The 13,053-nt window shown below is 37.8% G+C and overlaps 1 protein-coding gene across 6 annotated transcripts in view; it reads right to left on the bottom strand.

Moving 5' to 3' along the window:
• Positions 1–13,053, bottom strand: part of pdzrn4 (PDZ domain containing ring finger 4) — a 286,890-nt gene that overhangs the window by 31,891 nt on the left and 241,946 nt on the right. For all 6 annotated transcript variants that reach the window (XM_016993832.2, XM_062982481.1, XM_003221196.4 and 3 more), the window contains 2 exons: positions 7,948–8,201; positions 5,064–5,166 (listed from right to left, as the gene is read on the bottom strand). In XM_016993832.2, coding sequence (XP_016849321.2) covers positions 5,064–5,166; positions 7,948–8,201 — 357 coding nt within the window. The remainder of the gene's footprint in view (positions 1–5,063; positions 5,167–7,947; positions 8,202–13,053) is intronic.

The following is a 13,053-nucleotide window of genomic DNA, read 5'->3' as shown; positions in this document are numbered from 1 at the left end:
ACAATGTCCCAGTATTGTATTAAATAGTGTGTGTGGTTAATCAAAAGAAAGGAAAAAATAGCCATTTATCTTCAAGTATTTTTGCTATAATACAGCACTTGAAAATGACCTGTATTATAACAAAAATATTTTAAAAAGCTTTTTGTTTTAAAACCTACATAATGAATTATGTTCATTGTCTTTCATGTAGTCTAAGAGCTGCAAGACCAGAGAAGGGCTGTTGACGACAGAATAACTTGAAGGTCTCTCATTCATAGTGTGTTATAAGTTGAAATTAATGTAATGACAATCAACAACAATCCCTGTCTTTAAAGAAAGGGTTGGCTATTGTACTTCTGGAATATTTAAGTTAAATAAGCTAATGAGTAACCCTTGAAATGTCTATTCAAATTTCTCTATGTTCTATGGAACTCAGCATTTATGTGTAAGGTACCCTCTGGCTAAGTTGAATGACAACTCTCGGACATATTAGTTTGTTTGGCAGGCACTATAGTGAAATATATCTGGAAACAAGTTGGGAAATGATGGTGGAAAGTACAGAAACCCTTAAGGCTTTTAGACATGCATAAAGCATAGCCATGCTTACAGAGCTGAGGGCAATGTTAGGAAAAGGTTGGTTAGAGGCTTTCAGTGCACTGAAGGGATTGTTACAGGCTATCAGTTTAGTAAACCCTTGTGTTTAAAAAAGTCCCCAAATATGTCTTTACAAGATAGACAGATCTGTTTTGGTCTGGCGGGCAAATAAGCCATGTGTTAAAGACTCTAAATATGCATCCACAAGATAGACAGATCTGTTACAGTCTATTGGAGCCATCATAAGCTTCTGTGAGCATCTCTAAATAGGTTGCACAGAACACAAACTCTGCAACTTGATGAAATCTATAGATTACCCCTCTCCCCACAAATGAGGAAGACAATGCTTTGAATCACCTGGAAGTATCTAATTTTGCAGTTAGCAGCACTGTCATGAATATCTTATTGAAGTGGGATAATGTGCTTGCTTTATTAGAGTCTCTGACATGAATACCTTATTAGAATGGGATGGTCTGCCTGTTCTATCAGTTTCATTTTTGGTCATATCTCAGTTGTTTTGGGATACTCTACAGCATTTTGCTCCCATCCAATTCCTGTAAGTGCCAGAGCAGGGAATGAAATCTGAGACCACCATAAGCAGGGTGAGCCCAAGCTATTTTGCTGTCTGAAGACCACAAATAATTGCCACTACTCCTCCCATTCCATATTTGACAGCTGAATTTCATGCTGGTGAAGGGATACACTTTTCTACTGAATCTGAGAGCAGCAGTCAAGCTTAGGATTTACAGATACGGCCACCATATTCTGAAAAATGTGAAGCACAATTATAGTCATGATTTCCTTTTTTCCAAAGTTTGTACACATTCATCTGAATCAAGACCTGAAAATTTTATTTTAAAAAGAATGAGTAATTGCCATGAGTCTCAGAGCATCAGCATTCATAATAGTTTCAACATGCTATATTCATTCTTCTTAAAAGCAACTTTTGAAGCACTATTCAGAATATCTAGTCCCAACAAGTTACAATCCTAGCAATATACGTAACACACCAATTTTCTGACACTTTACATTGCTAAACCATGACCACTGGGCTAGTATGGATCACAGTCTGCAGAATGCAAAGGGATTCCTTCGGGCAGCAATCCATTATGTTGCAACATTCCTACTTTTTATTATATATTTATCTCCCATGCAGATTTGAAATTTATGTTACAATAACATCAACAAACATATGAACCGGTTTTTGTGTGTGTCAGGAGCTACTTGAGAAACTGCAAGTCACTTCTGGTATGAGAGAAATGGCCGTCTGCTAAGCCAACCCATGCTACATAACATATAATTGACATGGTTAGGAGAAGTTATCTGGAGGTTTGAGGAAAGCACCATCACTGTGCCAATGATGCTCAGCTGTATTCCTCCTTTTCATCTCAATCTAAGGAAGCTGTTTCAATTCTAAACTGCTGTTTCAATCTGGAATGAATTGGATGAGGGTGACTAAATTGAACCTTAATATAGCCAAGAAAAAGATGTCCTTGGTCAATTGAAAGCTGACCAGGATATAGGGACTGAACCTGTGCTTAATGAGGTTTACACTCCCTCTGATGTAGGTTCACAACTTTGATGTACTCTTGAATTCAATCCTGTAAAATCAGATTGCTGAATTTATTCTATTCTAAGATGCCATTGATTGTAAGACACACACTAGTTTCAGTACTACCACCAACATAAAAAATACATAAGACACACCTACAATTTGAAAAAGCACCCATTTTAGAGATATTTATGTAGGGGAAAATGAATTTTAAAATAGAAGAAATACAGTCTTACAGTAGCCAGGAGTACATTTGCACAGGTAAGACCTGTGCACTGGGAATGTCTCATACTTGCCACAATTCCATCCTGTTTGGTTAACTGCAACACATCCTATGTTGGACTATCTCTGAAGAGCATTTGAAGAATTCTGCTGGTTTATCGAGCTGCAGCCAAGGCTAATTCTAAGGAACACAGAGCTCCCTTGTTACAATTCCACTGGTAACCAATCTGTTTCAGAATTCTGATTATGACCTGTAAAACCCGATATTGCTCAGGTCCAAGTTATCAGAAGGTCCATGTTATTCCATATGGCCAACTGTGTCAAGGCCTCAATTCCACCACATCCTCACAGGTATATACTGATATGGTGAACACACCGGAGAAAGGCTTATGTGATAATTGCTTCCAGGTTCTGGAACTTCTTCATGAAGGTTAGACTAGTTTCCTCCTTAGTAATCTTCAAAAGGCAGACAAAACTATTTTTAAAAAATTCAGCAGCACTTTCAGGAACTAATTGATGTTAGAGAAAACCTTTTAATGGCGTGCTATATAGTCTGTATTTGGTATTACTGTTTTAATTGGTATAATTGTTTTAAATACTATTTATAGTTTAATTATATGAATGATGTGGAATTAAGTCCCATGGATGAGCTCTGGGTCTCAAAGGCATGGTATCATCATCATCATCATCATCATCAACAACAACAACAACAACAACAACATTAGTAGGAGCAGCAATGACAACAACAACAAATGCCTAGAGCCAACAGATTTGTGTAGATTTCTATAGTACCACATGTCTATGTTCAATGTATATTTCAGTGGTATGATTGCTAAAAATCTTTTCCTCTTTCCCTGCCCACTTCCTCGTCATGTTTCTTCACCATTATTATCTTGATTTGCCAAACAAGATAAACTATTCCCTTATATGAAAGAAAATTTTTCTTCTTGTAAACCAGACAGCTCCTTTCCTATTTAAATTTAATGTGAAACATACTTCATTTTAGTCACTCACTGTGTTTGCCTTGGGCTACTGAATCATAGCTGACAGCAAATTAATAACTAGGACAGAGTGATTAGTTGAGATTACAGGTTCCTGAAAATCTACCTGATCATTTACCATTGTCACAATACTTAGGCTAGCCACTATAATGGATTAATAATAGACACGAAGAGGACTTAATTCCACTCTACTAACCTCTCTATGTTTATACAGTCTGATTGGTCTGACTGTATTTTCAATATATCACTGATATTCTGATTAAATGGGAAAAATAATAACTTGTACTTTTTTTACTTTAGAGTTTGAGCTTTTAAGAGCATTAGTCAAAATATTTTGGTCACACCAATGTTTTACACTCATATGCTCTCTCACAGTCATTTACTCAGTAAATAGCTAACAAAATATTAACCAAGAATTTGGTATTTTTTTTTCTCTGTTCTTGCAAGACCAGACTGGGAAAGATAAATTTTCTTTGCAATCTTTAAACAGTTTGTTCAAACAAAAGAAATCAAATTTTATGCTGGATAAGCTTTGGTAAGCCAACATTATCCCTTTCCCTTTGTTTCATGGGAAGAACTGTAGATTTGCCTACTCTTCCCTAATGAACCATACATGAGAAAAGTATAAGCGTGTACTTAAAGAGACCCATTTCCTTTAAGCATACTCAAGGCGACCATTTCGTATTATCAATGCCTTAGCCAGTCTCCTTGGTTTACAAATATCAAGAAACGTTTCATTACATATTTTGCAGTCAGACCAAATATAAAAGGGATCAATCGTATTTTCCCCTAATCCCAACTGCCACTGAATGAGGGCTAATGAAACATTTTTAAAATCATGTTTGTACTTTAAATCCCTACAAAGCACGACCATGCTCTATTCATAAAAAACCTTACTTGCTCTTTGGCACAATGCTAAAGGAAACATTTTAAAAATAATTTAATGACTGTCAAATACAGAGGATCATTCAATTCCAAAATAAAAATATAACAAATGGGAAACATTTTTAAAAGTGCAGCATTATCTGAAAAAATGATACATCACCATTTTCAATACTTCCTAGAGACACTTTCAACAGATATAATAAATACACAACAGGCAAAAACTCATGGTGCTGCATACAATTTGTTCGCATTGTACTATATCCAGGAAATAAAATACAAAAAAATGAAACAAAGTAATTCACATTTTCAAAGTCTGGACCTTGATCTGGAAGGAACTCAATCCATTTTTACAAAATCATGTTGCAAACAAAGAGAAAACGGCAGAATTTTCCTGTTGCCCACACTTTATAAAACCTCTCTAACAAACAATAAAACCTCTCCAACCCTTTACCTCTTTATTTGAGAGTTACATCCACTGAATGTAATGATGAATGAATGCATATAGGATTGCACTGTTGAAAGCTCACATAAATTGGCTAGTCTATTGAACCAAAGAAAATTAATACATGAACTTTAGAATCATGGTACGTTTTAAACTGTATCATGATTCCACTATTTCTCTCTCTCTCATACATAGACATTGCTACCTTTGTTCTCATGTACACATGTCTAGACCCAGTGAGGTTTGAGAAATGCACAGGTGTTACTTTCAATAAGCATTGCTATTATATTTTCTCCTTTTCATTATGTATTTCAAAGGCATCTGAAAACAGCTCAATAAATAAGATTAGAAGTGTATTTCAGGGTTGCAGTGGGAGCAACTATCTTACCTCATACTCAAAGTCCTCAGTTCTATCTGCATCACCAGGTAGACTTGAAAGATACTCATTACCTTCATAAAATTCATGTTCAACCGGGTGAAGAGAGTGGCAGCTATGTAGAGTTAAACAAAACAATAACACATGTTAGTGAGGCACCATATTTTCAAAACCTGTGCAGTAACTTTTTCATGCTCCTTAAAATACTTAAAATAGTTGAAATACACATCTTTGAAGGCGAGAATTCCAAAAACATTGGACAAAAATGTGAGGTGCAACTTTAATACTACTTCATAAGACAAGGACTGCCAACCAATTTTAGTATGTCTTGGTGCAAATGAATTTGAAATAGATAAAAATTGCCCTATAATTGTTATAAGAGCTCTCCTGTGTGGACTGAGATAGAAGTTAGAGCCTTACCATCACCTTTGTTAGAGTTTTTTTGGGGTGGGGGTGGGGGGGGGGTGGGGGGGGGGGGTGGGGGGAGTTTTACCATCATCTTTGTATGGGTTCTTGTGTCTTGGAGGGTCTTTTTGGTTCAACGCCACTGTTTAAGGAGCTCCATTGGCTGCCGTTTATTTTCCGAGCCCAATTCAAGGTGCAGGTTATTACCTACAAAGCCCTAAACGGTTTGGGACCCACCTACCTTCGAGACCGCATTTCCCCCTATGAACCCACACGATCTCTTCGTTCATCGGGGAAGGCCCTTCTCTCGCTTCCACCACCCTCGCAGTCGCGGTTGGTGGGGACGAGAGAGAGGGCCTTCTCCATCATGGCCCCCCGGCTTTGGAACCCGCTCCCCGGGGAGATTAGGCAGGCCCCCACCCTCCTTTCTTTCCGGAACAGCCTGATAACCTGGCTCTTCCGGAAGGCCTTTGATGATTGATCCTTGTAGGATCGACTTATTTGCCTACTAAGCAATAGACCCTTAGGTATGCTTTTAGGATTATAGTTAGCACTTCAATTATTACACCTGCGGTGTAATTACCCCTCCCTGATGACTTGATATTTTTTCCGCACCTTGGCCCAGATCTTTTGATCCAATTCATGATTTTAATATTATTCTGCGTATCGACTTTTTATGATTTTTTCTTATGCTGATGTTTTTATGGTTGCTGATTTGTCTATTGTTTTTGTTTTGATTTTGTACTGTTGCATTGGGCAAAGCCCCATGTAAGCCGCCCCGAGTCCCTTCGGGGAGATGGGGCGGGGTATAATAATAAAGTTATTATTATTATTATTATTATATTATTATTCAGGGTGGGTTGGGCTATTTTAGTTTGGGTTTGGGTTCTGGGTCGGGGTGGCTCAGGCAAGGCCTATGGACAAGTTGGAGGCTCTGGGTTGCAATCCACCTATGTGAAGCCAATCAATATGATCTTGGCTCTATAGGACTCTAACCAACATGGATAGAGACACCTTGCCATCATGAGAAAAACACCACATCTGCCTCCCCAAGGAGCTTATACCACAGTTTACATCCCTCACGAAGACCTGTGATGTATACCTGTCCCTAAACAGTATCCAGAGGACTCCTTAATTGTGAGGATCTGGGAATCTCTGGGAGGGCATAAAGAATGGGGTTGGATGTTATGGGAAGGGAATCAGGAGGTGGTGGGGGTGGTAACTAGTCCCACATAGCTCCTTTTTAACTTGTGGAATTATGCAATATAATAATTCTGATTCAGCCAGCACACCCTGACTCAGACACTACTTCAGCCCTGTTGGCTTGTCGTAAAATGCCCTTTTATGTTTAATGTTTTAACTGTTTATTAATATTAGATCTATTAGTAAACATGTCCCAAATGTTTGATTTATATACTTAAAATTTCTAATTTTGTTATTTTTGAGTTGTTCTATATTGTTTATGATTTGATCTGTTTGTTATGTTTTCACAAGTACGTTCGGCATTGAATTTTGCCATTATTAAGTTGTAAACCACTTTGAGTCCCACCAGGGGTAAATAAAGGAAAAAAGTAATTATTGGAGTTGGGAGCCATGGCTGTTTCCTTTTCAGGCAAAGGGAGCAAAGAGACAAACTGTTAGGGGGGATAATGTTGGCAAGTGAGAAGGAAGCACAGAGACCAAAGAATGATATGGGAACGGGGGAGGAGGAAGCTGCAAGCATAATCTAGGTCCATGTTGTTCTTTCTCTTACTGGAAACGTTATACAAGTATTGATGTATCTTTGGCTCCAACAAATGCATCAAGGTAAGAATACTTCTTACTTTTATTTCCCAAGAAACTGTTCCACCATCATCTCCCTCAACAACTCTATTCAGTATCATCTTAAGAAGTCAATCCACCTCCATCAATGTGTCTAATTCCTATTTAAAGAAAATTAAGGAATGCCTAAAGTCTAGAGGACTGTGGTAGGGCTGTGACCTCCCCTTTAACTCTCCTGAAAGTAAAGGTAAAGGTTTCCCCTGACGTTAAGTTCAGTCATGTCTGACTCTGGGGGTTGGTGCTCATCTCCATTTCTAAGCCGAAGAGCTGGCATTGTCCATAGACATCTCCAAGGTCATGTGGCTGGCATGACTGCATGGAGCGCCGTTACCTTCCTGCCTGAGCAGTACCTATTGATCTACTCACATTTGCATGTTTTCAAACTGCTAGGTTGGCAGGAGCTGGGGCTAACAGCGGGAGCTCATTCTGCTTCCGGGATTTGAACCTGGGACCTTTTGGTCTGCAAGTTCAGCAGCTTGCAGACCAAAACGCACTTGCTTTTAACGCACTGTGCCACCAGGGGCCCCTTTGACTCTCCTAACTTTCTGGATATCAGTAGTTCCCCCCTCTCTTTTAATACATGTTTATTCTTTCTTTTCCTTTAATACTAAATAATGGTAAACAATAATTACTTGTCCAGATTTCTAGTTGTGTATGTAATGTATCATACCTGTCAGAAAGCAAGAAGGGGCAGATATCAGGTACTGGAGGTGTGGTTGGCCTAAGTTTGGCCAGTGCCATAATGTGCTCAAATGTAATATCTGTCTGTGTGCTAACATCTATGAGCCGCACATCTTGTATGCTCCCATATGTTTTAATAAGAGGTGCTCTCCGCAGAACTTGAACTACTATGGGCTCTTTTGCATTACGAAATGCTTCCACTGCCTCTTCATGAGTGGCTTTGGACAGATCTTTTCCATTGACCTAAGAGAGAAAAAAGTTACTTAGGTTAGTATTACAGGAACAAACATATATTGTGGTTATTATGACAACATTGATCAGATCAGTTCTCATAATACTTGTATGTGATCAAAACAAGAAGAGAAGTAAAAGTTTGGTAAAATCAAAACAGAAAATTGCAATGATAGTTCCACATCTTGCTGGAGTTAGAAATAAAAAAAAAATACATAGAATTTTTGTCATAGATTTTTTTTTTTTAAAAAAAAACAACAACAACTAACTTATAGGCAAACATCCTAAACAGACTAGATATGAATTGCTATTAAAGATTTGTAGACACAAACTGGCAAAAAATTAAATATTTGAACATCTAAAAAGTAGAATGTATAATGTCTTGTTAATGAATAAATCCTTTTAATATAGAAATAAAAAACAATATCTTGATCCACAGCACAGAAGAAGACATGAAGCTGAAAATGCTGGTGGAAATCCCCCCCACCCCCAAATATTTTTCTGTTAGAACCAGAAGCTAAATTTATACCTAATGCTGAGCAGAACAAACCTTTAATGCTTTTGTAAGCTTGCATAATGTATGGGCTAAAAGTTCAATAATTATAATTTGAAAGAAAGTGCTAACGTGTCATCTTAAACCCAATCCTATCACAAGTTTATAAAAGTTATAGCTTTGAACTACTGTCCTCTATAATTGCCCAGTAAGTAGTAATTCTGTACGGAGGATTTTGAGAATTGCAATCCAAACACCGCTCTTCTCAGCTCTCATCATATTCCATTTCTATGAGAGAGAATAACATTAACAACATGATGATACAGTCATGTTCAAGATACAAGATCAAGCACAGGCACTTCATGGCTGTAGCCACTTCAATCCTCTTCAGCCACAATTTCCCACAAATGAGCTGATATTAATTTGTAGTACTTCAAAAGCCTTTGATTCATAGGGCAACCCATTTTTCTTGAAACTATGAGATATACAAAGCCTTATATATCCCATACTGTTCCAATGAACATTAATGGAACGTAATGTTTCTTTTCTTAGAAAAACTAAAAAAAAAACTGGCTTGTGTCCATCTTCCTTCCTTCCTTTCCTCTCACCCTCTTTCCCTCCCTTCCACTTCATGATGGGCTGTTGCACCTTTCCTGGGATTTCACCTTATTTTATGGTTATTATAACTATTTTGAACATTTTGACACAATTTACCATTATATTATTTTAGTTTTGAATTCGGTTCCTTGGTCTTTTGTTATTTGGGTCACTTTGGTCTACACTAATGAAAATACCCAGACTCACCTAGTACTGGCTGTTTCCACAATGCCCTGATATATTTAAGTCCAGAAAGGAACATGTATAAATAGGTAATCCAGTAGTTCAAATCCATTCCCTAGCCTTATCTTAAGAATGGTTACTGGGTCAAAAATGTGCGGCCTTTATTGTAGGCTAATACACAGATGGTGCATGGTTACAGTTAAAATAACGTTTTGTTTGTCCTCCTTTTTAGTATTTATAATGTCGAAAGCCAGAATTATAACATTGTAAATACTGAAATTCACAGTTACAGTCATGACATACTGCAATGACCAAACATAACCTCCCAACTTACCTTAGATGACAGTAAGGTAAACCAATTGATATAGATCTAAGGCACTAGAAAGCAGGAGATAGAAAGATGATGCATCCAGCCCTCTCATGTCAGCAGTGTGCTTCAAAAATCTGGTATGGTAAGACATGACAATGTATCTGGCACATCATTGGCAGGAGAGGGCTCCATGCATCATTACTCAATACTCTGTTGCCCAGTGCCTTGGGACTCCTTCAGTTGATGAAGCTGCTTGACTTCTCAGGTGGGTTTTAGGAGATATAGCTATGAAGCTGGAACTATGTCATTGTAATAATAATAATAATAATAATAATAATAATAATAATAATAATAATAATAATAACTTTATTTATATTTCACCCTATCTCCCCGAAGGGACTCAGGGCGGATTCCAAACATAGCAGACAAACATTCAGTGCCCGGACACAACAACAATACACCCATAATAAAGAAAATTGACAACCAAACATATAGTAACAAATTATGACTTCACAACTAAATTTAAATTAAAAACGCAACCTGTTATATCGGACAAAAAGCAAAACATCGAACAGAAGCCTTTCCAGTTCCTTGGGGGCAAATAGATTGATCATTGCTCAAGATGTCTATTGAGCTGGCTGGTCAATGCAGTATCTCAGTTTTTGCTTTAAAAGGACGGCTTTCTTATTTTTTTTCAACAGAATTCATTAGAAAGATAAAACACCTGTTGCTAAAGCTGTAAGTCAGTACCTACTTAGACAGAAATTTTACATATATCAACTTCTATGGACAAAAAAGTGGGATATAAATGTAATTGGCTACTGCTGTTAGTCTCATTGATCCCACCAAAGAGGTTGGAAAGCATTTGTTGGAGCAGATGGGCTAATTAATCCATAAGCAACTTGTGAATGTTAAGTAAAGAACCATCTCCTCACGTAGAAACCATATCACTGCCTTGTTTAATAATGCTTCTGTTTAATGAACACTCTTCGCCTTTTGGATAAACTGTGAAATCTGGGCTGCTTGTCAAAATCTTCCCCAGAGTGGCTGGTGGCCGTTAGTTGGAAGGGAGCCATCCCCCTTTGATTATCTCTCTAAACCCAGCCACGTGCATACATTTATCAATATCAGAAAACAAGAAAACAGGGCTTTTTGTCTTTGATGCACACACATACACATGCTAGCTCAAACAACTGACTGACACTGGCAGATTGCCACTTTCCAAAGGCAGTCATTGACTACGCCACATCTTTGCCAAGCACGCATGCAAATTTGTGAAATGAAGCACAGGGAAAAAAGAGGGGGTTACAGACAGATTATACAAACAATGGCAAATAAAATGGCTATCCAATTCTATCTCAGTAATTGGAGTTAGACTGTCAAATCGAGGATAGCCTTACCAGATTTCTTTTTTTTCCTTTGTCTTCATCCCCTCCCCACCTTACTTGATTCTGTCCTTCTGCTATTGCTAGCCTTTGGTTATTACCGGAGAGGGAAATTTCCTTTTTACAAGGGACATATCCTCATTTATCTTCATTATCTCATTACAGGCATTCATACCCTATTCTATCAATGCAAGCTATCCATTATTTTAAAAATAAAACATAGAAAGAATGAATGTTTGAAAACAGTAGCAGTATAAGCAAATAAAAAGAAAAAGAGCTTCAGGATTAGAAAGATCTAAACAATATCTCTGAAATAGTCTCTGTGTGCATATCTTCAAGTGGACTCCATAAATTGCATAGGTTTTTCTTAGGCAAGCAACTTGGGGTGGGGGTCAGTTGCTTTCTCTGAAACAGTTCCTGCTCATTTACTAACCAGGTCTGACTGTGTTTAGCTTGCAAGATTAGATGAGATGGAAAAATGTATGGTGAGTTCTTTCAATTTATTTGTTGCTTTGAACAAGCTTTGCATCACTTTGGGCAAAGACCAGTTAGGGTCAGTCTGGAGTTTGATGGAAATACATGGCAGTCTGGACAGTCTGGCAGTCTGATTCAGCCTGACCTATTGTCTAAACTGGACACTTGTTTCATAAACCTTTCCCTGAATGTATCAGTGCAGGAAAAGGGGTAGATAATGCCTGTGTCTCCTCATCTGTTTCTTCTGTTTCTAGCTGGTCACAGTATTCCATCCTAGCACCTGTCTATTAGGGGGACTTGTATTGATGTCAGAATGGGGTGCCTAAACAACCAGCAAGAAAGAGCGAAAATAATCCATTTTTCTGGCTGTTCACATATATGCCCCTTTTTGACACCAACAGAAGTGTTCACGGTAGCTCTCATGGAGCTCTGTGGCTATGACATGAAGGAGGTGAGATGTGGGCCAATCCATTGGAACAGATTCATTCCTGGCCTGTCTGAACAACAGGTACAAATTTAGTGCTGCTCTGGAACATATTTAGACTGAGTGAAACTGTGCAATGTAGATGAGCCCTAAGTTATTAGGATAATTAGATAGTAGTGTTGTGATTTATAAAAGAGACATACAAGGCATAACTTAAGACATTGTCATGTTCATGGACTAGAATGTAGTTTCCAGTGGGAGTTCCCAGACCCTCCTAGCTATGAAGGTGATTATCTTAAATTTGGAATAAAACTAATACAGTAGAGTCTCACTTATCCAAGCTAAGCGGGCCAGCAGAAGCTTGGATAAGCAAATATCTTGGATCATAAGGAGGGATTGAGGAAAAGCCTATTAAACATCAAATTAGGCTATGATTTTACAAATTAAGTACAAAACATCATGTTTTACAACAAATTTGACAGAAAAAGTAGTTTAAAACCCAGTAATGTTATGTTGTAATTACTGTATTTACGGATTTAGCACCAAAATATCACAATATATTGAAAACATTGACTACAACAATGGCTTGGATAATCCAGAAACTTGGATAAGCGAGGCTTGGATAAGTGAGACTCTACTGTATCACCAGGCCTTTCAGAAGGACAATTTCTAGCGTTGTCAAAAGCTTTCATGGCCAGAATCACTGGGTTGCTATGGGTTTTCTGGAAACATTATCTCCTGATGTTTCACTCACTTCTATGGCAGGCGTCCTCAGATGAAATATGAACCTCCCTTGCTTAGTTTCTAATATATCTCACAACCTCTGAGGATGCCTGCCATAGATATGGGCAAAATGTCATGCAGTCTGGAAAATTGACAGCAACCCACTGACAATTTCTAGCATTATTAACCAAGAGACTCCATGCTGTTTTTCTTCCTTAACAGAATTTCTTATGGAAGGAAAAAAAAAACCTGGCAATATAGGAAGGCTACAGGGG

Source organism: Anolis carolinensis, chromosome 5 (assembly GCF_035594765.1).
Source record: "Anolis carolinensis isolate JA03-04 chromosome 5, rAnoCar3.1.pri, whole genome shotgun sequence".
NCBI classification, from domain to species: domain Eukaryota; kingdom Metazoa; phylum Chordata; class Lepidosauria; order Squamata; family Dactyloidae; genus Anolis; species Anolis carolinensis.
Note: the sequence above shows the minus strand (reverse complement) of the source record. Positions and strands in the feature narration are given on the sequence as shown.